Raw genomic sequence first — 24,295 nt, 5'->3', positions numbered from 1 at the left:
ATAGTTGCTTCTCCCAGAGTTTTTGATTCAGTCAGCCTGAGGTAGAGCCTGAGAATTTGCATTCTTAACAAGTTTCCAGATGACATCAATGCTGCTGGTTTGGGCACCACATCTAGAGAATTTGGCCTATACTAAGCTGTCTTTGTTGGGTACAATTCATTGTGATGAGAGATTGTGGTGGTCTACCCTGAATAGTCATTGGAAGGACTGATAGCTCCAATACTTTGGTTACCTGATGCGAAGAGCTAACTCATTGGAAAAGACTCTGATGCTGGGAAAGATTGAGGACAGGGGGAGAAGGGGGTGACAGAGGATGAGATGGTTGGATGGCATCATTGACTCAAAGGACATGAGTTTGAGCAAGCTCCGGGAGATGGTGAAGGACAGGGAAGCCTGGCGTGCTGCAGGTCACAAAGAGTCGGGCACAACAGCGACTGAACAACATCTGCAAAAACTCCGCTGACCTCTCAGGCTGCCGGGAGCCCCAAGGAGAGCCCTGGGGCACATTCAGGAACTGTGTCTCTGTTAAGCTCCTTGGAGCCTCATGACACCACCCACACCTTGTCAGATGCACATTTAGGCACAGTCTATGGGTTCAGAGCCAGCACTCCCAGTTAGGTGTTTTATTATTTATTCACTTGACAGGAAACATACATTTGGTCATATAAAACACCATGCTACTGGCTTAATTAGTTGCTGTTGTACAACAGAACTCCTTTGGGCATTCAGGAAGCCCTTGCATGGCCAACTGAGGACAGCTCAGTCACTGGAGAGAAGAATCCTGCCCTGAAGAATAGACCCACTGCCAGGCCCTCTCTGGGCAGCCTCTGTACCAGAGCCCTGCAGAGCCATTCACACAAGTTGGGCATATTCAAAATAATGGTCATGCTGGGAGGAATGGGTATTCTGAACTAGAAGATAGTCTTAAAACCAGAGCATACCAGGCAATTTATATATATTACAAATATATAAATTAAGAGGTCTACAGGTATACAAAATCTTTCCAAGGGGATATTAATTTCATTCAATGTCATGCCAGGTATTTGTCAGAACCTTGAAAACAAAGGCGATGCTCAGTGGAGCTGGTATTAAAATTAGAAGGTATTTATACACAGGCCCTGCTCCTCTCGTGTCCACCATGGAACCCTCTGGTATTGTCCGGGCCTCTGGGCAACCTCAGTACCCCCACAGGTAGCCCATCTGCAGTCTGCATCTTCCGAGACAGCAGGGGACTCGCTCGGGGGCTCTTCTCCTGCGGCCCCATCTCGGCTTGACGGCGCCTCCGAACCCAGGGGCTGCCAGAGGGAGTGACGCTGCTGTCCGAGGAATAGTCCGTGCACTTGCGGATGATCTCAGGACTAGCGCTTGTGTTCGGCCTCCCTTCTTCGGCCAGTGGGGATTTTCTGGAGACCCCTTTGCGCTGAGCCAAGGGGCTGCTCCAAGGACTTGAGCACGGGGAGGCATTGGGGCTCAGAAAGAGATTCTGGTGGCTGGAAGGGCTGAGCTTGTTGGCAACGGCATGTCGCCGGCCAGCCATAGGGGATGCTGGATTGCTCTCAGGGTCGGAGGAGCTGTTGGCGGAAGACTCGTCCCCCACGTACTGCAGCTCCTCGACTCTCCTGTTGAGGGACTTGCTCAGGTGGATGCTCGAGGTGGGTTCTTCGTCCTGGTTCTTCTCTTTGGATGGTTTCTTTTTGGGTGGCTTCATGCCAATCAGGACAGCTTTCATGCTTTCCCTGCCCTGAGACTCTGTGATCATGAACTCGTGGGCTTTGATGGCTGCTTCCACCTCCTCGAACTCTACAATGGCACACTCTTGGGTCCCCACTTGGCTGTACCGGTTGCTGATCCTGCGGATATCAGGGGGCAGCTCTCGCCCTGGTTTGAGGATTCGCACTGATGAGATGACTCCAAAGGTCCCGAAGAGCTTGAGCAAGTGTTCCATCACCTTCTCCTGAACCCTTCCATTCTTCTGGGGGGTGGCCAGGGCCCACAGCTTGGGGGACAGGTAGAGGTCATAGACCAGGAGCATCTTGCTGGGGAGGTTCTCGTTGGGGAAGAGTGGGACAGGGGTGGTCCTCCTCACCTTCCGGTGGTCCTCGTTCAACTCCAGGGTCACTGAGTACTTTAAGGCGTGAGCTGTGGTCCTCCAGTCCCGGGTAAGGTGTTTCACCTGAAGAACACAGAGGAGATCGGAAATGGTGCCTATCGTCCTTGTCCTCCTGGCGCCCTCTATAATCTCCCTCCCTCCTTTCCTTACCCCGGTAACACCAGGATCTGGAATCACACCTGGTGTGTGCAGGCACTCAAAAACCTAGTGAGTGAACGCACACGCTTTCTATAATTATGAACAAGACAGTATGGTTTAGAGCAGTCATGTCCAACAGATCTTTCTGAGGTGATGGAAATATTCTATTCTGTGTAAGTGGCGAGGTTAAATCCAAAACAACTCTATTGGATACGAAATTCCAAGGTCCATCTCTGGCTGGCAGTAAGACCTGAAGACTTATTCAGTCTCTCAGTACCTCAACTTTCTCATTTGTAAAATGGAGATATTAATATTGCCTACCTCATAGAACTGTCATAAGAATTAAATGAATAGAGAAATATATACATATCTACACCCAGATACACATTTATATAAAACTTAGGGCAGTGTCCAGCTCACAGAGTATTTGATAAATATTATGTGGTATCCATATTTTAAATATTACATGCTACCATTTTGACAGCATCTGGAGATTTTAACAGTTGAATCCTTCTCTGAAGTGGTATTTCTGCAGTTAATACACAGAAGGTGTCAAAAGATCTTTCAGTATCTCCTGAAAACGATGTGGGCTGTTTTGACGAGGAATTAAATCCTACTTGGGTATCAAGGAGAATGAAGAAACAGTCCCTCACTCCTCTTCTTTTAGTGGAAATTGTGTGTATCAATGCTACAGCCCAGGGAAGCTATATTTATACTGTAAAACAGTAATTTTCAAGAGGCCCACTTCCGGTAAAGGGAATGCCATGGAGAATGAGTCATCCCAAAGAACCAGCGGAGGTGGGTGGGGTGGGTAACCTGAGCCAGTGCAGAGAGTGGGCAGAGGCACCCTGACTCAAACAGAAACTTCCCGTAACGAAGAAGGGAGGGCTCCCAGACAGGGCAGGTGTGGGAACTGGTGCTGCCAAGCTCCTGTGGAGAGGGTACTGTCCACTGTCCTGTGGCCTCTGGGTGAAACGGCCCAGACTGGGGCTTGGGGTTCGGGAATCACCAGTCACCTACAAACAGACTCAGGGCTGACCACGGTGGCACGAACCAAGGGCAGAGAGAAGCAGATCCAGGCAAAGGGTTGGACTTCAGGTGGACAGCGTCAACGAGGGACCCAGAAAATGTGAAGAAAATGACCCAGGGACAGTTCTGGGGCATGGGACACCCACACAGTGGCTCTGTGGGGGTGAGACACAGGGGAGCCTTGTCTGTTGCTGGTCAGGGAGGGAGCACTCAGGAGAGGAGGGGAAGACCAGGCAAGGAGTGTTGGGGGAGGCGAGGGCAACCTGGCCTTAGAGGGCTGCAGAAGCTGCTGGAAGACCATGCCCAATCCAGAGAGAAGCAGGACCCAGCACCTGCTGGTGAAAGCCAGGAGTCAGGGCCACTAGAAAACCTCCGTTAGGACCGAGCATCCCAAGCCTGGGTCTGTGAGCCTGGAGAAGGAACGTCCAGGTACAATCTGGGAAGAGGAACCAGGCAGCTGCCATCCTTGTACAATTACTAGAGCTTGGTAAGACTTCTTAAAATTCTGTGATTGCCGTTAGTTACCTTTGTAATGCATGTGCACGTTAAGTTGCTTCAGTCACGTCTGACTCTTTGCGACCCTATGGACCATAGCCTACCAGGCTCCTCTGTCCATGCGATTCTCCAGACAAAAACACTGGAGTGGGTTGCCATGCCCTCCTCCAAGGGATCTTTCTGACCCAGGGATCGAATCTGCATTTCTTACGTCTCCTGCACTGGCAGATGGGTTCTTTACCACTAGTGCCACCTGGGAAGCCTCTGCTGCTGCTGCTAAGTCGCTTCAGTCGTGTCCGACTGTGTGTGACCCCACAGACGGCAGCCCACCAGGCTCCCCCATCCCTGGGATTCTCCAGGCAAGAACACTGGAGTGGGTTGCCATTTCCTTCTCCAATGCATGAAAGTGAAAAGTGAAAGTGAAGTCACTCAGTCGTGTCTGACCCTTAGTGACCCCATGGACTACAGCCTACCAGGCTCCTCCGTCCATGGGATTTGCCAGGCGAGAGTACTGGAGCAGGGTGCCACTGCCTTCTCTGTGGGAAGCCCCTACCTTTGTCATATATGCTTCCTATTATGATTAGCAGGAAATCTTTTAGAATGAAAAAGGTCCTTGATGTTATTTTGGAGGTGTTGGGGAGTCTGTGTCTATTCTGCAGCCAGTTTTCAACAGAGGAGAACTCTCCTAAACAGATTCAGTTAAGTAGAAGCTTAAAAGTGAAACAAAATACAAGTCAAGTGCATCGCTAAGTTGTGTCCGACTCTTGCGACCCCATGGACTGTAGCCTGCCAGGGTCCTCTATCTCTGGGATTCTCCTGGCAAGAATACTGGAGTGGGGAGCCAGGTCCTTCTCCAGGGTATCTACCCAACCCAGGAATTGAACACACGTCTTCTGCATTGCAGGCAGATTCTTTACTGACTGAGCTACGTGGGAAGCATGAAACAAAATTAGGCTCACTTTAAGAGTCTCCGTGGAGGAAAAAAAAGGAAGGTACAGGATGAGTCCACTGGTTGCTCCATTTTGGGGTCCCCCACAAACACCTTCCATGTGAGGGCTTGCTCACTGTTTTCTGGACATGTGTGATACTGTGATTTATACTAAGGAATATATTTATCTGGTCTTCATCCCTGGTACTAGCACTGAGTTCCTGAGACCTTCGTAACTTTCTGAGTGATAAGAGCACAAGAAGCAGCTTCCCAGAGGATTCAGTGGTAAATAATCCACCTGCAATGCAGGAGACTTGGGTTCGATCCCTGGGTCAGGAAGATCCCCTGGAGAAGGAAATGGCAACCCACTCCAGTGTTCTTGCCTGGGAAATCCCATGGATAGAGGAGCCTGGCTACAGTCCACCGGGTCCCAAAAGGGGTGGAAGTGACTCAGTGACTAACCAACCACAGGAGCACAGGAGCATCTTTTGTTCTAATAAGGTGACTCTGGGTGGGCTCTTGGATGGGGCGGGGCTGGTCACCAGAAAGACCAGTCATGTTCCGAAGCTTGGAACTTGCAGCCCAGCCTGCCATTCTCCAGAGAGGGGAGAGGGGCAGGAACTGCAGTTATAATTGATTGTGACGACTTGATGAAGGCCCAATAAAAAGTCCAAACGCGCAAGGTTTGGAGAGATTCTAGGCTGATGAACACATCCAACCTACCAGGAGGGTGTCATAGCCCCATTCCATGGGGGCAGAAACTCCTACACTCAGGACCCTCCCAGACCCTGCCCTATGTGTCTCTGCATCTGAAGGTTCATCTGTACCCTTTACCTTATTCTTTAATAAACTGGTAAATGTAATTAAGCTTTTTCCTAAGTTCTGTGAGCTGTTGTAGCAAATAATCAAAGCCAAAGGGTCATCAGAAACTCTGATTTGTAGCTGGGCTGGACAGAAGTTGTGGATTCTGGGGATGTGCTACTTGTGATTGGCACCTGAAGAGGGGTGCAGAATCCTTAACCTGTGGGACCTGATGCCACCTCCAGGTAGATGGTGCCAGAACTGAGTCAGACCACAGGAGATCCAGCTGGTGTCGCAGAACTGCTTAGTGTGGGGAAATCTCCTTCACATCTGGCGGCAGAAGTACTGTGAGGAGGCAGAGTAGGCTTTCCTTCATAGCCTGAAATGCCCCTTCCCTTCTCCAATACCTTGAAAACTCCTACTCATCCTCCAAGATCCTATTTCAATGTCACCAATTCTGGGAAGGCTTCTCAATCTTTCACGCAGGGTTAGCTGTTCTGATCACTTAGCTCCAAACAGTACTTTGTTCTTTCTGTTGCAGGTTCATGGTCTATTGTGACTACACTGATGGCGATCTCTTGATGTGATCTATTGATGGTCATACTGTGATCCTTCACTGGTCTCTCTCTCTGACTGGACTTTGCCAGGGCATGGAGAATGCCATATTCATTTGGTATATCCTATGCCTAACACAGCACTCAGCATATAGAATAAATACATTTGGTGAATGAATAAAGGAAAGAGATCAAGAGAAGAGGGCAGAGAATTCTAACAGGCAAGGCAGAGAAGAACTCTGGGAGGAAAGCCCCCTCCAGGGCTCTCTAACCAAGTACACTAGCAACACAGGCTGGGACTCACTCGTTACACATCTCGTTATGCAACAGGCCACACGGGCTTTTCCATTCTAGTAAATAAACTTCCCCCAAGGGAGACACCAAGTTCTTACTCAAACTGGCCTGTCAACTCATCAACAAGTAGGAAAGGCACAACCCAGTTGCTGGATCTATACAGCAGAGAAATAGATGAGGATGTTGGCATTACACAGCAAAGGTGGCTGGAGTCTTGGAGAAGGCCCATCTCCCAGAGCTCCCTGAACCTCTTATTTACTCAATTCCACAAATGAAAAGCTTAGATTTTATACATTTCTAGGCTTGGTAGCTGAAGCTCCAATACTTTGGCCACCTGATGCGAAGAGGCAAGTCATTGGAAAAGCCCCTGATGCTGGGAAAGATTGAAGGCAAAAGGTGAAGGGGGCGGCAGAGGATGAGATGGTTAGATAGCATCACCGACTCAATGGATATGAACTTGTGCAACCTCCAGGAGACAGTGAAGGACAGGGAAGCCTGGCATGCTGCAGTCCACAGGGTTGCAAAGAGTCAGACAAACTTAGAGACTGAACAACAACAAGGCCTGGTAGGGGTCTCCCAAGGCCTCTGAGCCCCCCTGTCCTGGCAAAGCATCCTCCCAGCCACCCACTTGCCCAGCAAGAGTCCTTGAACTTTGCTAAGAACAAGGAATGTCATGTCATAACTGCTACCAGCTGGGATTTGTCTCAGTACCCAGGACCCTTTCAATAGTGTAGGAGGACATTCTTTTCATTTATTTATTTGGTTGTGTAGGATCTTAGTTGCAGAGCACAGGCATAGTTGCCCAATGGCGAGTGGGATCTGAGTTCCCCAACCGGGAATTGAACCTCTGTCCCCTGTAATGGAAGGCAGATTCTTAACCACTGGACCACCAGGGTCGTTTCTGGGAGGACATTCTTAATAATGATCCTAAATCCCTTCTCTTGATCATTTTTTTCCCTCTTTTTCAGGGCTCAGAGGAAATAAAAAGTTGTTAGTTATCAGGTTTCAAGGGGGTAAAAAATATTTAGAACCACAACCCACAGCACCCCTGAAATCCTCAGAGCAGCTTCTGAGAATGAAGCCTCACCTTTTTGAAGGAGGTGAGCAGCTTGACACTCACATATCCCAGCTTGTTCCTCCTCACGTGCTTGAGCAGGAAGGCGTCTTTCTCCAGGTTTTCATCAGAAAAGTAGAATTCGATCTGGTCCACCAGCTTCTTGATTAACTCCTCGTCCGGGGGCTGCCACTCCTGCTCCAGGTCATCACGCTCATTCTCGCCCCCGCTCGTCGTGGCACCACTGAGACCAGAAAGGGACATGAAATGTTAGGGGTTGAACTCTAATCTCCCCAAGTTTCCTACGTGGAAGTCTCAACCCCCGATATGTCAGAGTTTGGTGATATTTGGGAAAAACGTCTTGCAAATGTAATGAAAGGATGAGATCATACTAGAGCTGGGGGGTGGGCCCTATTCCACCCACAGAGCAGGGAGAATACCATGTGGGGATGAATGAAGGCAGAGGTCGCAGAGCGTCTAAGATCGCCAGCAAACCACCACAAGTTAGGGGACAGGCCTGCACAGACCCTTCCCAGCACCTCAAGAGGTAGCGAGCCCCCGCTGACACCTTGACCTTGGACTGCCAGCCTCCAGAACTCTGAAGCAATACACTTCTGCTGTTGTAAGCCACACAGTTTGTGGCTCTTGGTTAGAGCGGCTGCAGGAAACTATAATGGCTCATATCTGAACTGGACTCCTCAGAGGTGAGAATCACAGGGCCACAAGGGGATAGTTTGCCCCTAACTAGCTAAGAAATCAAGTTTTTGTTTAACCGTCTATTAACATTTATGTTGCTCTGCCGTTGACAGCATGCTTTTCATACACCCTCCTTATTCTTCCCTCCCCACTCTACCCCCAAATTCCTATTTCTACAAGACTGTTTAGCAGAGTGACTAAGAGCCCTGGGGTTCTAGAGTTAGGCTGCCTGAGTTTGAATCCTGACACCAACATTTATTAGCTGAGTCAACTCAGGCAAGGAACTCCACTGCCACACCTCAGTACTTAATAGCTGTAAATTGGGATTCACGATGATCACTTTCTTGATAGGATTGTACGAAGATTAATTAATTTGTGGAAATATCTATGAATACCCTGACAGCTCAGTAAGTGATACATTCATTTATTCATTCGTAAGTGCCAGATAAAGGATTAAAACTCAAATTTTCTGTCTCCAAAGTCAGCTCAGATGATACCTTCCATATTTTGTTGGGACACTGCATGGAATCTGGAAACAATCTCATTCACTGGGGCCCCTCTAAATGAATCCCCTTCCCCAGCATCTCCACCTGGACACACTTCCTCTCCCTCTCTCCCAGAATATTAGGAGAGGAGGACTAGGCAAAGAAGTATTGGGGCAAAGCTTTTTTAAGAAGGCCAATATTTCATGAAGAGACTACAAAATCTTTGTAATATTTTAAGGAATTTCTGGTTATCCATATCATAGTTGACACCATTATTAGAAGTTATCAAAAGTGAGTTCTCTTTTGTATATTTAATTACCAAATTATATATTATATAAACACTGTATTTGTAATTCAATACAAAGGATTGGTTAAAAATCACTTCCAGAGAAAAGAAAAAGAACTGCTCTCCTTTGTGGCAGCTTGATGTCTAGTAACATTAACCATCAGACCCAGGACTTCTGTCAACATGTTCTGAGCAGAGAGAGCATCTCTTGGGATGGAGGGACATGCCTAATCCCCCAAATCATCCTAGTCTTTCTAAAGCACTCAAGGCGCTTCCAGTGTGTTGGGAGAACTTGCCAGGCTCCCCAAAGGGCTGAGTGGGTACATGCGTGCTCAGTTGCTCAGTCGTGCCCGACTCTTTGTGACCCCGTGGACTGTAGCCTGCAAGGTTCCTCTGTCCATGGGATTTTCCAGGCAAGAATACTGGAGTGGGTTGCCATTTCCTTCTCCAAAAGGGCTTAGAGAGTTCAAATAAATAATCAACCAATTGAAAATGGGGCTCGTAAAGTAAAAGAATCTATGAAGGTGACAGTTGATAGTCAAAAAAGATTCATACACGTAAGTCCTTCAAGTTCAGCAAAATTTTCACTGGCTCACAACCTTAAAAAGAAAAGGAACTGTGTAAGAGTCAAAATAAGACCAAAAGTCAAACATTCTGGCAGGAGAGGAAAACACTAAATAAATCTATCTTAATTTTTCAAATTCAGAAATTATATTCAGCTTAAATACCAGACATTGGTTGATTTGAAAAACAAAGTGTTTTATTTATTAGCCTGTAGATAGTTTGGAAGTGGTTTTTTAAAATACCTTACTGATGTCACAAGACAAATGTGTACCTTTGTAAAGGGTAAAAAAAAAACAGAGAGACCAACTTTAAGAGTATGTTTTTTAGAAAGGCTTTTTAAAAATGTGATGATAAACTAGGAGCATACACTAAGGCAGCCCATTAGAGACAACAGGTCAAGTGCAACTTAAGCAGATAAGCTGAATATTTCAGAAGTCCTAAAGGGCACCTGGGGCAGACACCAGTCTGACTCACCTGACATTTAACAGCAAACTCTTTCTCACTTACCCTCCGGTACTATGGAGGCTATAAAAACTAAATGCTCACTTTCCCGTCTCTCTTACACATGGCAGCCATTTGTCATGTTATGGCTAATAACATACCAGTGAACATCTCTTGGCCTTGTTCCTTCCCCTTTTATCTGTTTTGAGTGTGGATGTAATGGTTGGAGCAATAGCAGCAATTTTCCTACCATAAGGAAAAGGCCAAGAGAATCAGCTTGGTCTGGTTTATTTTCATTATTGGTTTTCTGACATTACCAAGTTACTGAACCAACTGATATAACTAACTACTTGCAGAACTATTATTATAAGAGAAAGATAAAATTCTGTTTAATTCACTTGTTAGTTGGGTTTTCTCCTACTTACAGCCAAATACTAGGATAGTAAACAACACTGAGAAAAGAGGTCTTCAAAACATGCCACAGGAAAAGTATCAGTGGGACAAAGAAATGAAAAAGGTAATGCAAGCTGGAAAGATAAATTTTCATTTTAGAGAAAGTTTATGCCCTAGACAATAGTTAAATTAGAGGTTGAATATACCAGGTAAAATAACTACAAATGCATAGGAAATTCTAGGCCCAGCTGGCAAGAGTGACAATAAGCAGCAGGAAACGTGGTGATGTGTGTGATAATGACCAGCGAGGAGTTCTGGGTGGACTCAGGGGTATGAGCAAAATGACCAAAGTTATGACAAATGGCTAATATCAGAGGTGACCAGACCACCGAAAGGACTCACAGACCAAGAAGTCCTACTCCCAAACCAGAGCAGCTGATGCTATCACTAATCAAATAAAACACAGCAAACAAAAACAGAATGGAAGGAAGGTGATGCACCTTCTCCGTTTCCTCAGTGCCTATGCTAGATCTTCCCATTCCTCCCAAGGTCACTATTCCCATGGGAAGACTTTATTCTCTGCAGATGATTCTACCTCCAACTTGACTGAGAAAACAAAATTCATCCAGTCAGATTGCCCAGGCCTTCCTCAAGCTTATCTGCATGTCTGGACATCCACCATAGAGCAAAATTCATTTGCTCTATCCGGGTGCCTTTTCTCCATCTTAGTCTCCCGCCCCCAGCTATGGGATGGGACACAGTTGGTCACCTTCTTCTTGACAGTCTTCCTCCGGACTTATATTATATGAGTTGTCCTTTTCTAGTTTTTCTCCCCATTTGACTGCCCTTTCAGGTTTATCTTTCTCCTCCCGTTTCTAAATGCAGGTATTCCCCAAGAATCTTTCCTTGGTTCTTTATCCCCTGGCGATCTCCACACTTCAGCTGCTAGTTGGGTCATCTGATTCGTCTCTGCCTCTCCTCCCACCCCTCCATCCTGCTCTCACTCAAGTCCACTCCTCAATTCCCAACTGCCGGCCAGATGTTTCCATGTGGATAGGCTGATATTGCTTCAGTATCAATATACCCAGAATCAAACTGTCACCTTCTGCAGAACTCAGCCTCAGGTAGGACTGAGCCGAGGCCTGCTCACCAGGAGACATTCTACATGGGCAGCTCATCTTATTTTCACACAGTCTCTCAGTAAATAATCCATAATGTGTTGGGAGGGACTCCTGGGTTATTGGCACCTGGTGAGCAAGTAACCCAGAGCAGGTGGGCAGTACTGGGAGGCGATAAAACAAATCCCTGTATGAGTGCAGAGGTGAGCTGCTTGTACTCAGAGGACCCCTCCCTCGGCATGGGTGCTGTCAGGAGCAACTGTGCGTCTCCCAAGGGGAATCAAGGAAGAGCAGGAAGGCCTAGTTTAAATATGGGAACCTGCTGCACTATTTCCTGGTTCTTGTGACAGCCTTTGAACACAAAAGACCATGTATCCTTCACAAACATTAAAGAAGTTTATAGTCTTTATATACAAACACTGGCAACTTTTTAATCATTGTGCAACGATCCTGTAGTAACCACGTATCTTCCCTCCCAAATTGTCCCACTTTCCCTATACTCTCTTCTCTGTGCTTAGACTCAAAACCTAAAATGCATTTTTCAGCCTTCTCTTTTGCCCCCAGATTGAGTCATTATCAAGCGTTGATTTTATTCTGCAGTGTCTCCCATCTGTTCTCTCTTTTTCATTCCAACTGTTCTCATTACTTTTCCTTTGGACCCTATTAATAGTTTATAAAAAATAATTCTTAAAATTAAAGTAATACATATATATAGAAAAAATCAAAATAGTAGAGAACCTGGAGAGAAAGCAACAATCTCCCACTTCACTCCTTCCTAGATGCAACCTGTGTTCAACCGTTTAATTTCTAAAGAGCTGCTTACAGTTCTCAAAGCTCACAGCCCTACATACCACTCGGCAATTTCCAAAGTTCTCTATTCACGTCCTATGATACAAAATAAGGATTTCAGGGGGTCAAATTTTATGCTATTTTTGTTTTTTTCTATTAGCCTTCCCTGTGTTTTTAAATAATATACTTAAAATTCTGTTTCTTATTCCACCAACATTAAAAACTATTTCTCAATTCCTCATAACATACAATGTGCACATTATCATCTCTCCTTTTCCTTCATCTCTTCTTACATTTCCAACTTCCCAAATTTTATCAGATGTGCCTTTATTTCCTAGCGTCATGGTTCTTAATATTTACTGTCTCTTCCACAACTACTATTTCATGCTTTGTCTATAGTCAGTAAACACTTAAAAGTCAACCAGTTGTAGGTTACTATTAATATTTTGACTACATAAAACACTGGTCACCACAGGGAGAAGGCATTTGCTAAGATTACACTTCTTTTCTTAAAATACTGTTAGTTGGCTACTTGGGTTCATCCTCCACATCTATTATTTTCGCTCATATTTTGTCTTTGAATGTATATCAAAGACATGCTAAGAGATTTCTTTGACATTATTTTCTAACCTTTTCCAATGAATTTTAAAATTTCAGTAATTATTTAGTCTTAAAAAATGTTTTTTATTTCTTCAGGCTGTTCCTTTTGAAGAGCATCCTGTTTTTACACGTATGTCTTATTTCTCTTTTTTAAATTGGAGTATAACTGCTTTACAGTGTTGTGCTGGTTTCTGCTGTAGAACAAGGTGAACCAGCCATATGTAAACATATTCCCCTCCCTCTTGGGGTTTCCCTCCCACCCTCTCCCCAACTCACCCTTGCAGGTCATCTCAGAGCACCGAGCGGAGCTGTCTGTGCTATACAGCAGCTTCCCATTCACTATCTATTTCACACACGGTCCTGTTGCTGTTTCATGGATACATATCTTAAATTCTCTCAGGGCACTAACTGGAGTATATGTCATTTTTAAGTTTCCTTTGTTTCAACAGTGTTGCCTCTATATCCTCTGGAGTCAGTTTTTCCATTTAATTTTCATGTCATTGATTTCCTTCACATGACAGGTATACAAGTCATCTTTTTCTTTTAAAGAGGTTTTCTAAATTAACTTATTTTAGAATAGTTTTAGATTAGAATTTAGAAAACTGGTGAAAATAGCATAGAATTCCCATATATCCAACACCAGAATTCTCCCATTATTATCTTGCATTAGTATGGTACCATTAATGAACTAGTATTGATACATTATAATTAAAGTCCATACTTTATTCAAATTTCCTTAGTTTTTACCGGATATCCTTTTTCTGTTTCAAGATTTCATCCCATGCTACATTTAATGACTGTGACTCTTTTCTCTTGGCTATGACACTTTCTCAGACTTTCCTCACTTTTGATGTCCTTGACAATGTTGAGGAGTATTGGTCAGGTATATTGTAGAATGTCCCTCAATTCAGATTTGTCTGATATTTTTCTCATGCTTGGACTGGGGACATGAGCTTTTGGGAAGAGGACCACAGATGTAAATTTCCATTCTTATCACATCACATGGTACATACTATCAGCATGACTGATTATTGTGGATGCTGACCCTGATCACCTGGTTGACATAAGCATTTGTCAGGTGACTCCACGCTAAAATGACTCCTTTTTCTTCCTTTCCATACTGTACACCTTGGAAAGAAGTCCATATATAAGGAGTATGGAACTATGGTTCCATAGCCATTCATTTTGAAGAATGAAGGCCTGAGATGTGAGACTCCTCTTGCTGTACACTCCTGTTACTTTTCTTCCGTAGCTGGCTCTACATATGTGGCTGGGGCATGCCAAATGGCAGACTTTGCTTCGGAGTGAGCAGGAAGGGAATCATTAAGTAGGAGCCTTATAACAGGTGCCAGCTCTATCTTAGCAGCCCTAGATCACCACGTAGTTCATTCAATTCCTTTAGAAAATTATCCGGTTCCTTTTTCCCTGGGAAGTAAAGGGCAGGTTGCTTGCTATCTCTCACTGACAAGCAGAGAGACTGGGCAACGGTTCTAAAGGAAGAATTTCAATTACCTCTCAGATATCAGCATCCCTTTTTACTGTTGTATCCTCTGCACAGTTGCCTACAACAGCCTTTCTAGGCTCCCGCCACCTCCTGTTGTCTTTTGGGCTACAGTCTCTTCATTTTGTGTTTTATTATATGTTTTCAAGACCAGGTATAAAATACCACTGCTCTGCATTAATACTAATAATTTTTATATTTCTTATTAAATAAGAGCACAAATCCTTAGCTCTTTATTCAGATGCACTTAGAATCTGGCTATAGCCAGCTTCCAAATTTACTTCTGTCTACTTTCATGCAGATCTTTTGAAGCAAATAAAAGACTTATAGTTCCCTGTAAGTAGCACAAGCTTTCTGGACTCTAAGCCTTTGTGCATGCAGCTCCTATCTCCTTGAATACCCCTCTCTCTCTGAATCCTAGCCACACATCAAGATCCATCTCAAATACAACTCTCCCAGGAAGAAAACAATTTCAACTTCTTCAAGTACTTGTGTCTACTTGTATTAGAGCTACTTGTGTGCATATATTAATGTCCTGAGCTCTAAGTTCTGGGATGGCAGGATTCATATTGATTTTTCTCATTCTACCCAGAGTCTTGAACATAGCAGAAATTTAAAAAGCATCCCCAAGGTAAGATGAATTGTTTTTGTATAGGCAAATCACTTATCAGGATACTTTTAGAGATAAAGTATGGTTCCTAGTGAATATGTCATTAGTGGGTTTCACTGTGAAGAAGTTTTATGCTTACGTTATTGTTTTGCTTTAAATAAAGCATTATAAATTGGGAGCGGTGATGAGTTCTTATATTATGACTGTAAACCTGCTAGAAATGGAAACAAAGCATAGAAATAAAGGATACATTTTAAACAGATAACTGGGCCGCACAGACCAGTGGTGAAATACTTATTATATTTGTAAATTATTTGGAGGAACAACCCTGGGGGCTCAGATGGTAAAGAATCTGCCTGCAATGTGGGTTTGATCCTTGGGTTGGGAAGATCCACTGGAGATGGAAAGGCTCCATGCTATGTATGGCTGGCCCATGGGTTCCTACATATTTATTACAGAGATCAGGACCTTCCTTCCTCTCTAATCCTGTCTTCTGCTGTGCTGTTCTGGCGTATTTCCTAGGGCCTAGGAAAAGTATAGCCAGTGAATGTCTCTCCATGTCTAAATAATGGTTTGTGGTGTGGAGCAGAGACAATGTATACAAGGTACATGGTTACAACCTTGGCACACAATTGGCATTAATAAAAGCTTCTATTAACATCACCCAGAACAAGGGAAAAGAGCCTTGTGCAATGGCCCTGAAACATCACACAGAGAAAGAAACCTAGACGTTTTTGTTTGTTAAATGAAGGGCAAGTATGCTCAGTGGTTTTATTATTCATACTGCTATTTAGTATTATATTTTAAATCCTTTTTACATACTGTTCAGTTCAGTTCAGTTGCTTAGTCGTGTCCGACTCTTTGCGACCCCATGAATCACAGCACGCCAGGCCTCCCTGTCCATCACCAACTCCTGGAGTTCACTCAGACTCACGTCCATCAAGTCAGTGATGCCATCCAGCCATCTCATCCTCTGTCATCCCCTTCTCCTCCTGCCCCCAATCCCTCCCAGCATCAGAGTCTTTCTAATGAGTCAACTCTTTGCATGAGGTGGCCAAAGTACTGGAGTTTCAGCTTTAGCATCATTCCTTCCAAAGAAATCCCAGGGCTGATGTCCTTCAACATGGACTAGTTGGATCTCCTTGCAGTCCAAGGGACTCTCAAGAGTCTTCTCCAACACCACAGTTCAAAAGCATCAATTCTTCAGCGCTCAGCCTTCTTCACAGTCCAACTCTCACATCCATACATGACCACAGGAAAAACCATAGCCTTGACCAGACGGACCTTAGTCGGCAAAGTAATGTCTCTGCTTTTGAATATACTATCTAGGTTGGTCATAACTTTTTTTTCCAAGGAGTAAGCGTCTTTTAATTTCATGGCTGCAGTCACCATCTGCAGTGATTTTGGAGCCCCCCCTCCAAAAATGTCTGCCACTGTTTCCACTGTTTCCCCATCTATTTCTCATAAAGTGATAGACCAGATGCTACGATCTTAGTTTTCTGAATGTTGAGCTTTAGGCCAACTTTTTCACTCTCCTCTTTCACTTTCATCAAGAGGCTTTTTAGTTCCTCTTCACTTTCTGCCATAAGGGTGGTGTCATCTGCATATCTGAAGTTATTGATATTTCTCCCGGCAATCTTGATTCCAGCTTGTGCTTCTTCCAGTCCAGTGTTTCTCATGATGTACTCTGCATAGAAGTTAAATAAGCAGGGTGACAATATACAGCCTTGACATACTCCTTTTCCTATTTGGAACCAGTCTGTTGTTCCATGCCCAGTTCTAACTGTTGCTTCCTGACCTGCATACAGATTTCTCAAGAGGCAGGTCAGGTGGTCTGGTATTTCCATCTCTTGAAGAATTTTCCACAGTTTATTGTGATCCACACAGTCAAAGGCTTTGGCATAGTCAATAAAGCAGAAATAGATGGTTTTCTGCAACTCTCTTGCTTTTTCGATGATCCAGCGGATATTGGCAATTTGATCTCTGCTTCCTCTGCCTTTTCTAAAACCAGCTTGAACATCAGGAAATTCATGGTTCACGTATTGCTAAAGCCTGGCTTGGAGAATTTTGAGCATTACTTTACTAGCGTGTGAGATGAGTGCAACTGTGCAATAGTTTGAGCATTCTTTGGCATTGCCTTTCTTTGGGATTGGAATGAAAACTGACCTTTTCCAGTCCTGTGGCCACTGATGAGTTTTCCAAATTTGCTGGCATATTGAGTGCAGCACTTTCACAGCATCATCTTTCAGGATTTGAAACAGCTCAACTGGAATTCCATCAGCTCCACTAGCTTTGTTCATAGCTATGCTTTCCAAGGCCCATTTGACTTCACATTCCAGGATGTCTGGCTCTAGATGAGTGATCACACCATCATGATTATCTTGGTCATGAAGATCTTTTTTATACAGTTCTTCTGTGTATTCTTGCCACCTCTTCTTAATATCTTCTGCTTCTGTTAGGTCCATACCATTTCTGTCCTTTATCGAGCCCATCTTTGCATGAAATGTTCCCTTAGTATCTCTAATTTTTTTTGAAAAGATCTCTAGTCTTTCCCATTCTGTTGTTTTCCTCTATTTCTTTGCATTGATCGCTGAAGAAGGCTTTCTTATTTCTTCTTGCAAGACAATGCAAATAAGTAAATGTTATGTTATCAAGAATCAGATTTTCAGTATAAAAAAACAAAAGAAATAAAGCAAAAACCCTGAAATGTTAAATCTGAATTGGAGTTATCAATATAATCTTATTTGTTAAAAATATATTTCCTAGCTGTATTGAAAGGACTTGAAAGTAATAATGCCCCAGTAGAGATTAGCACTTTTAATTCCAGGCCTTGGTTTCCAAATACCTCCCACCTAGTATTTGAAAAAACAGAGATTCCTGTGGAAATGGATACATATCATGACAAAAGTATAAATTAAGCCTAGAATATCTAGTATCAGAAAGCAAAGAAGACACAGAGATGGCCGACAGGCACATTAAAAAATGCTCAGCATCACTACAGGGACATACAAATCAAAACTACAATAAGATATTACCTAACAGCTGTCATAATGGCTATTATCAAAAAGACAACAAATAACAAGTGTTGGCAAGGATATGCAGAAAAAGAAACCCTCATGCACCATTGACGGGAATGTAAGTTGGTGTAGCCACTATGGAAAACAAGATGAGAGTCCTCAAAAAATAAAAATAGAACTACCATATGATCTAGCAATTCTACTCGTAAGTATTTATTTGAAGAAAATGAAAATATTAATTATAAAAGATATATCCACCTCTATGTTCACTACAGCATAATTTAAAATAGCCAAGATATGGAAGCAACCTAAGTATCCATAAACAGATGAACAGATAAAGAAGATGAGGAATACACACACACAGAAGAATATTGTTCTATCACTAAAAAAAAAAGAATAAAATCTTCTCACTTGCAACATGAATGGAACTAGAGGGTATTATGCTAAATGAAATAAGTCAGACACAGAACGACACACACTGTATGATTTCACTTATATGTGGAAGCTAAAAAACAAGTGAACAGACAGAACAGAACAAAACAGATTCAGAGAACAAACTGATGGCTGCAGGGGAGGAGGCAGAGAAGGAGAGAAACGGGTGAGGGAGATGAAGAGGTACAAACTTTCAGCTGCAAAATAAATGAGTCACGGGTATGAAATGTCCAGCATGGGGAATATAGTTAATAATTATGTAATATTTTTGTTTGGTGAGAGATGATAACTAGACTTAAGTGGTGATCATTTTGAAATGTTCAGAAGCATTGAATCACTATAATCACTGTGTAACAGGGAATAACATAGTGTTGGAGGTTAATTATACTTCAAAAACAAGCTAACAAAGTCAGAAAAAGAAATTAGACTTGTGGTTACCAGGGGCAAAGGACGGGTGAGGGAAGGGGGAATTGGATGAAGGTGGTCAAAAGATAATAAACTTCCAGTTATAAGATAAATAAGTACGAGAGATCTAATGTACAACATGATAAATATAATTAACACTGCTCTATGTTACATATGAAACATGTTAAGAAAGTCAAGCCTAAGAGTTCTCATCACAAGGAAAAATTATTTTCTATTTCTTTAATTTTGTATCTATATAAGATGATGGATATTCACTAAACTTACTGTGGTAATCATTTCACAATGTAAGCAAGTCAAACCATTATTTTGTACACCTTATACAATGCTGTAGTCGATTATATCTCAATGAAACTGGAAGAAAAGAAAAATAAACTTAAATAAACTTTAAATAAAATAAATGAGGGGGGAAATAAGCTGAGGGGGAAAAGGAAAGGAAGTGCTCATTTCTGCTTGCCTCTTTTTCTTGTTTGTTTGTTTTTTAATTGCAGGATAATTGCTTTAAAATGTTGTGCTGGTTTCTGCCATACAACAACACGAATCAGCCATAAGTATATGTCTCCTCCCTCTTGAATCTCCCTCCCACCTCCCCATCTGCTTGCCTCTTTAAGAGGAACACTTGTTCAATCCCAGATGATCAGGGAGAGCTCTATTTTACATAAGAATGTCAGCTAATAAATGTACCAAGAATAATAAAATGAGAAAATCATCAATGTGTAATTTACAATGAGCTGACTCAAATAAGTAAGCATCGATCATCAGTGGATGCTAACACCATTAGGTGAAAAGTCAAAGAAAATTCACAAGAAGCCCAGATGCTGTTAATCACAATGGAGGGATCACCTTAATCAAGAAGTCATTTAGCATCACAAATGCTGGATGCTGCCTGTGGTCATAGGACAAGTTCATGGTAATGCCCATAAGCTGTTCTTGCCAAAATGTTTAACTGAATCTAACCAATCCTTTAGCACTAACTTGAGCTCATGGGAAACACATGGTACAAAGGAGCAAGTTAAGCTAGAGGATGAGAACATAACCAGATCAGTTCAAACAGTGAAACAGTCATCAAGGCACCTGGGCTCTTATTTCTAAAATAGGAAACCATTTTAAAAAGTGGAGATGCTCTAGATTAAAAGATTCTAAAGAGAGATAATAGGCGACTGTTTTGATCTGGCTTGTGTTCTGGTTTGAAGAAGAAAGGAGCAGCTGTAAAATGTAATGTGGGACAATTAGGGAAAACATGAATATGGAACTTGGCTATCAGATTATTTTAGGGATTATATTTAGGGTAGTTATGAAGCTGAAGCTCCAATACTTTGGCCACCTGATGCAAAGGGCCAACCCAGTGGAAAAGATTCTGGTGCTGGGAAAGATTAAGGGCAGGAGGAGAAGTGGGTGACAGAGGATGAGATGGTTGGATGGCATCACCGACTCAATGGACATGAGTTTGAGCAAGCACCGGGAAACAGTGAAGGACAGGAAGGACAGGGAAGCCTGGTATGCTGCAGTCCATGGGGTCTCAAAGAGTCAGACATGACTGAGGGACTGAATAACAACAAAAATGGTTAATTTTCTTAGTTGCAATAGCAGTATCATGATTTTATAGGAAAATGTCATTATTAAAAGCTACAAAATGAAGTACTTAGGGGATAAATCTTGTGTACAACATACTTCCAAATAGTTTAGGGAAAAATCACACACATTATATATCCATCAAACAAATATGGCAAAATACTAACAACTGTTTAATTTAGATGGTAGATACACAAATGCTCACATTACTTCTCTTTCACATTTATGTCTGATTTTTCTATGTTAAAAAGGTGAGAATAAGAGAAAAGACACTTTTTTAGTAAGCAAGGTGAGGGGTAAGACTAGTGAACATTTGGAGGTTATACAGATTTTTCCTTAATTCCATTTTTCCCCTGTTCCCCAGGGATAAGTCAGGTACTGGGGTAGGTATTGGGGATATGAAGAAGATTAAGACAAAGTTGCTACATTCAAAGACCTCACTGTCTAGAAGAGGAGAAACACACAACTAACTCAACTTCCTGCAGTGACTGTGATGAGAGAGACCCTCATTCATTCAACAGATATTTACCGAGGACCCACTAGGTGCCAGGTGCTGTGCTGGGGAGCTAAGGATACAGTGATAACAAGGTTGATGTGGTTCCTGAATTCATGGAGCTCATATTCTTAAGAGGGGGACAAAATTAGCACTGTGGTGTGTACAGAGTGCTAAACAACACAAAGAAGAGAACATAAACTCGGCTTTGGGGTAGGGACTGAGGATGGTGGGGATGATGCAAAGTTTTAAGGTGAGTAGAAATTAATCAGAGGGATCAGAGGTGGGAGTGCAAAGATACATGGACACAAAACAGCACCCCGTGTTCAGGGCTCTGGAGGGGCTCAGCACTGGGGAGCAGGAATTGTGAAAACAGGCAGGGAAGGAAGCAATGGGTTAAGGGATGATGTGGGTGGATGCCTACCTCAACCAGCAGGTTTAGGAACCTGGGCTTTTTCCTGCAGGCTCTGGTAGCCCAGAAGTATTCATAAAGGGCAGTGGCGGCTGCTGTGCCAGGCTGGCCCAAACAGGGGACAGCGTGGTTCCTATTCTTGGCTGCACTCTCCTTGTGCTCTCGTGTTTGCCCGCTGGGCTCTGTCAGTTCCACCACCCTGAAGAGCCCCAGGGATCATCTGGGGGCAACTCTATGCCAGCGGCCAGCAGGAGGGTTCAGGCTGAATACTCCACGACACTCCAGCCCCTGGAGCTGGGAGAGAGGATGGCTCTGGAGGGAGAGTGTTAGGGGTGAGGATAAGAAGCCCCTGCCCCCTGAAAGAAGGGCCCGTGTTTTCCTAGGGCTCCCTAGGGAAATAAGGAGCGCTTTGATCCCTGCTAACGGTACAGTCTCAACATGCAGTCCCCAGGATATGTAACAGCTCTTTGCCACAGTCATAGGCAAATAAAGGCAGCAGAATAAGTCACTCTGGGCTATTTGACACAAACTCTGAAATGATTTTGACTAGGTAGCTGCCTTTTTAAGACTGTGAGATGTCAGTGACTCATTATTTTTATACTCTCAATACTCAGCATGGGGACTTCCGTGGTGGTTCAGTGGTTAGGACTCTGCACTTTCACAGCAGGGGGCCCAGGTTCAACCCCAGCTCAGGGAACTAAGATCCCGCATGCTGCAATCAAAAAAATAGGGGAAAAAAAACAACTCAGGACAGAGCCGAGCGAATGATTAAATCAGACTTTACAGTTAAGTACTGATATTATGTACTTATCTCTTGTGTCATCTGCTATGGCCCAGCTTTCCTGCACTAAACAGCTGGGCTGGACTTTCCTCCTAGAATACCTCTGAACAGCCCTGAAACTCTTGAGTCCTTAAACCCAGATCTCTTCCACTAGGAAAACATCAGGTTGTGAAAGGGAATAGTTCTGGCCCCTGTATTCTTAAACCCTTGATTACTCTCCCAATGAAGTAAAAATGTGCCTGCCAGGGAATGATGCTGCAGAGCTCTGACAGCTCAGTGTGTGTGCTGAGTCCCTGAAGAAAGAGGGCTCTTAAGAAGTGCCTCGTGGAATTTCCCAGAATTTACAAGTTCTAGCACTGTCCTACCCTCATTTCTATGGATGCTCCACACTGCATCTCCTTTCGACAGCAGTTACAAAAACCACAGTCCTGAAAGGCCTGGATGTTAATGGACACAAAACTAAGGTCTCTGGCTGATAATAGAGATGAGGGCCCAGGGGGGAGGTTAGACAGGTGGTTTCTTGAGCTAGACTGACCATCCATCACCCAGGAACCCCACGCCACGGCAGCAAGATGATGATGCAAGCTTAGAAATCTGCAGAAGGTGAATGAAAACGGGAATCCCCCAGCAGGGCAGGATGAAGCAGCATGCCCTGAACTGATCCCAAATCGGGGCACGTGAGCTCTCTACACCATGAAATCAACTGTCCTCGGATCTCCCAGCAGCAAGTGTCAACTCTGCCTGGCCTGCCCACCCCCCACCCCCAGCCCCATTCGGACTGAGAAGCACACAGGGCAACGGTGGCAGTGAAGGCTAGGTGGGACCACTCTCCTGGGGAGGTGGGGCGGCTCCGGAAGTGAAGGCTGGGCTGGGTTAGCTTTTTTGGAGGGTCTTTGGTTGAACTCAGCAGGCAAGCAGAGTCTCCTCTGGAGAGAAGATGGCGAGGCTGGCCAGGAAGGACGTTCCCCGGGTCCCAGAGCATGCCCACGTCCAGGCCCCTCAGATCCCCGCCGCCAGCCCCGGGAGTCTTGGTAGGATTCCCGGAATGCGGACCCGGGCACCGACGGCCGCCCAGAGCCGCTTCCGACTCCGCTGTCCCGGGCCGACGACCCGCCGTGCCCGCGGAGTTGTGGCCCCCCAGCTCGGCTTCGGCCAGGACTCGGGGTCGGCGGCTGCCACCCGGGCCCGGGCCGCGCCTACCTGTGCCCGCGGCTCGGCTCCTCCTCGCTGGCGCTGCCCCAGCCCGGACTGAGGTACCGAGCCGGGTCCCCGGCGCCCCGCGCCTCCGCCCCCTCCTCCTCGTCCTCCGGCTCCTCCACGTCCTCGGCCTCCTGGATGGCGACGCGGATCTGCACCGCGGTCTCGGGCCCTGGCAGAGTCTCCTCGCCGCGCTGGGCCATGGCTCGCGGGCCGGCCGGGACTGCGGCGCGGCCGGATCCCGGCGCCGCCGACAGGCCGAGCCAGCCGGGCGGCGGCTAATGCGACGAGGGGCGGGGGCGGCGCGAGCGCTCGGCCGGGGAAGGACGGGGGTCGCGGCGCCCCGCCCCGCGCCGCAGCCGCCACCCCGTGCGCCCGCGCAGGCGGGGCCGCGCAGGGGGAGGCACGCTCCTCTGCTGTCCTCCCGCAGGGGGCTGTCCGGGACCGGTCCGCAGACCCCCGATCCTCACTGTGCGCGCCGGCGGCTGGCGCGGCCCAAGCCCGCGAGGACGTGCCGGGGCTCCCTCCTCCCGCCCGCTCCTTTCCAGGCTGCCCGGAGGAGGGGAGGGGCGCGGCACATCTGACTTCACAGTTTGTGGGTGAATCTGAGGGTGGCAGGCACAGAGAGGAGCTTAAGGGGCTGCTGTGCTTGCTGCGCGTCACCCCGTCTGCCTCGCACAGACGACTGAAGTCTCCACCTTAGGTCTCTTTGGCATAACTACCCTACACTGTGCGTCCTGTGAAGTCAGGGACTTGGCTCTGGCGGTGCTCCGGTGCAGTGGTGCCCGGAGTGTGGTTCACAGACTAACACCTTGAGCTTTACCTGATTAGGAAGCTATCAGCATGATTCAGAATTTTGTGTTTTACCAAGCCCTCCAAGTGACGTTGAAATTCACTAAAGTTTGAAATCCACTGCCCTATATATGCCTCTTAGAATATGCCCTGCACATGGCTAGTAAGCATCCAAATATTTGTTGAATGAATAAATGAAGCTATTGAAATGCCAGTATGGTCGAAACCCTGCCACTTTTTCACCTTTAGCTTACACTGAATTTTATCTCCACCCTTCAAATGTGACCCAG

The 24,295-nt window shown here is 45.1% G+C and overlaps 1 protein-coding gene across 1 annotated transcript; it reads right to left on the bottom strand.

The window, feature by feature from the left end:
* Positions 595 to 23,509, bottom strand: LARP6 (La ribonucleoprotein domain family member 6). The gene is made up of 3 exons (XM_018053565.1): positions 23,217 to 23,509; positions 7,437 to 7,647; positions 595 to 2,173 (listed from the first exon to the last, which is right to left on the bottom strand). Exons 1-3 carry the CDS (start codon positions 23,414 to 23,416, stop codon positions 1,106 to 1,108), a joined length of 1,479 nt encoding a protein of 492 aa, XP_017909054.1. The 5' UTR covers positions 23,417 to 23,509; the 3' UTR covers positions 595 to 1,105.

This window comes from Capra hircus, chromosome 10 (assembly GCF_001704415.2).
Source record: "Capra hircus breed San Clemente chromosome 10, ASM170441v1, whole genome shotgun sequence".
NCBI classification, from domain to species: Eukaryota; Metazoa; Chordata; class Mammalia; order Artiodactyla; family Bovidae; genus Capra; species Capra hircus.
Note: the sequence above shows the minus strand (reverse complement) of the source record. Positions and strands in the feature narration are given on the sequence as shown.

What these genes read in the sequence shown, in the direction of transcription:
- LARP6 (XM_018053565.1), bottom strand. Translation starts at nt 23,416, where the DNA reads ATGGCCCAGCGCGGCGAGGAGACTCTGCCAGGGCCCGAGACCGCGGTG. An exon ending in GAGCCGAGCCGCGGGCACAG is followed by an intron (nt 7,648 to 23,216) that starts GTAGGCGCGGCC and finishes TTCTGGTCTCAG; the next exon opens with TGGTGCCACGACGAGCGGGG. An exon ending in TGCTCACCTCCTTCAAAAAG is followed by an intron (nt 2,174 to 7,436) that starts GTGAGGCTTCAT and finishes TGTGTTCTTCAG; the next exon opens with GTGAAACACCTTACCCGGGA.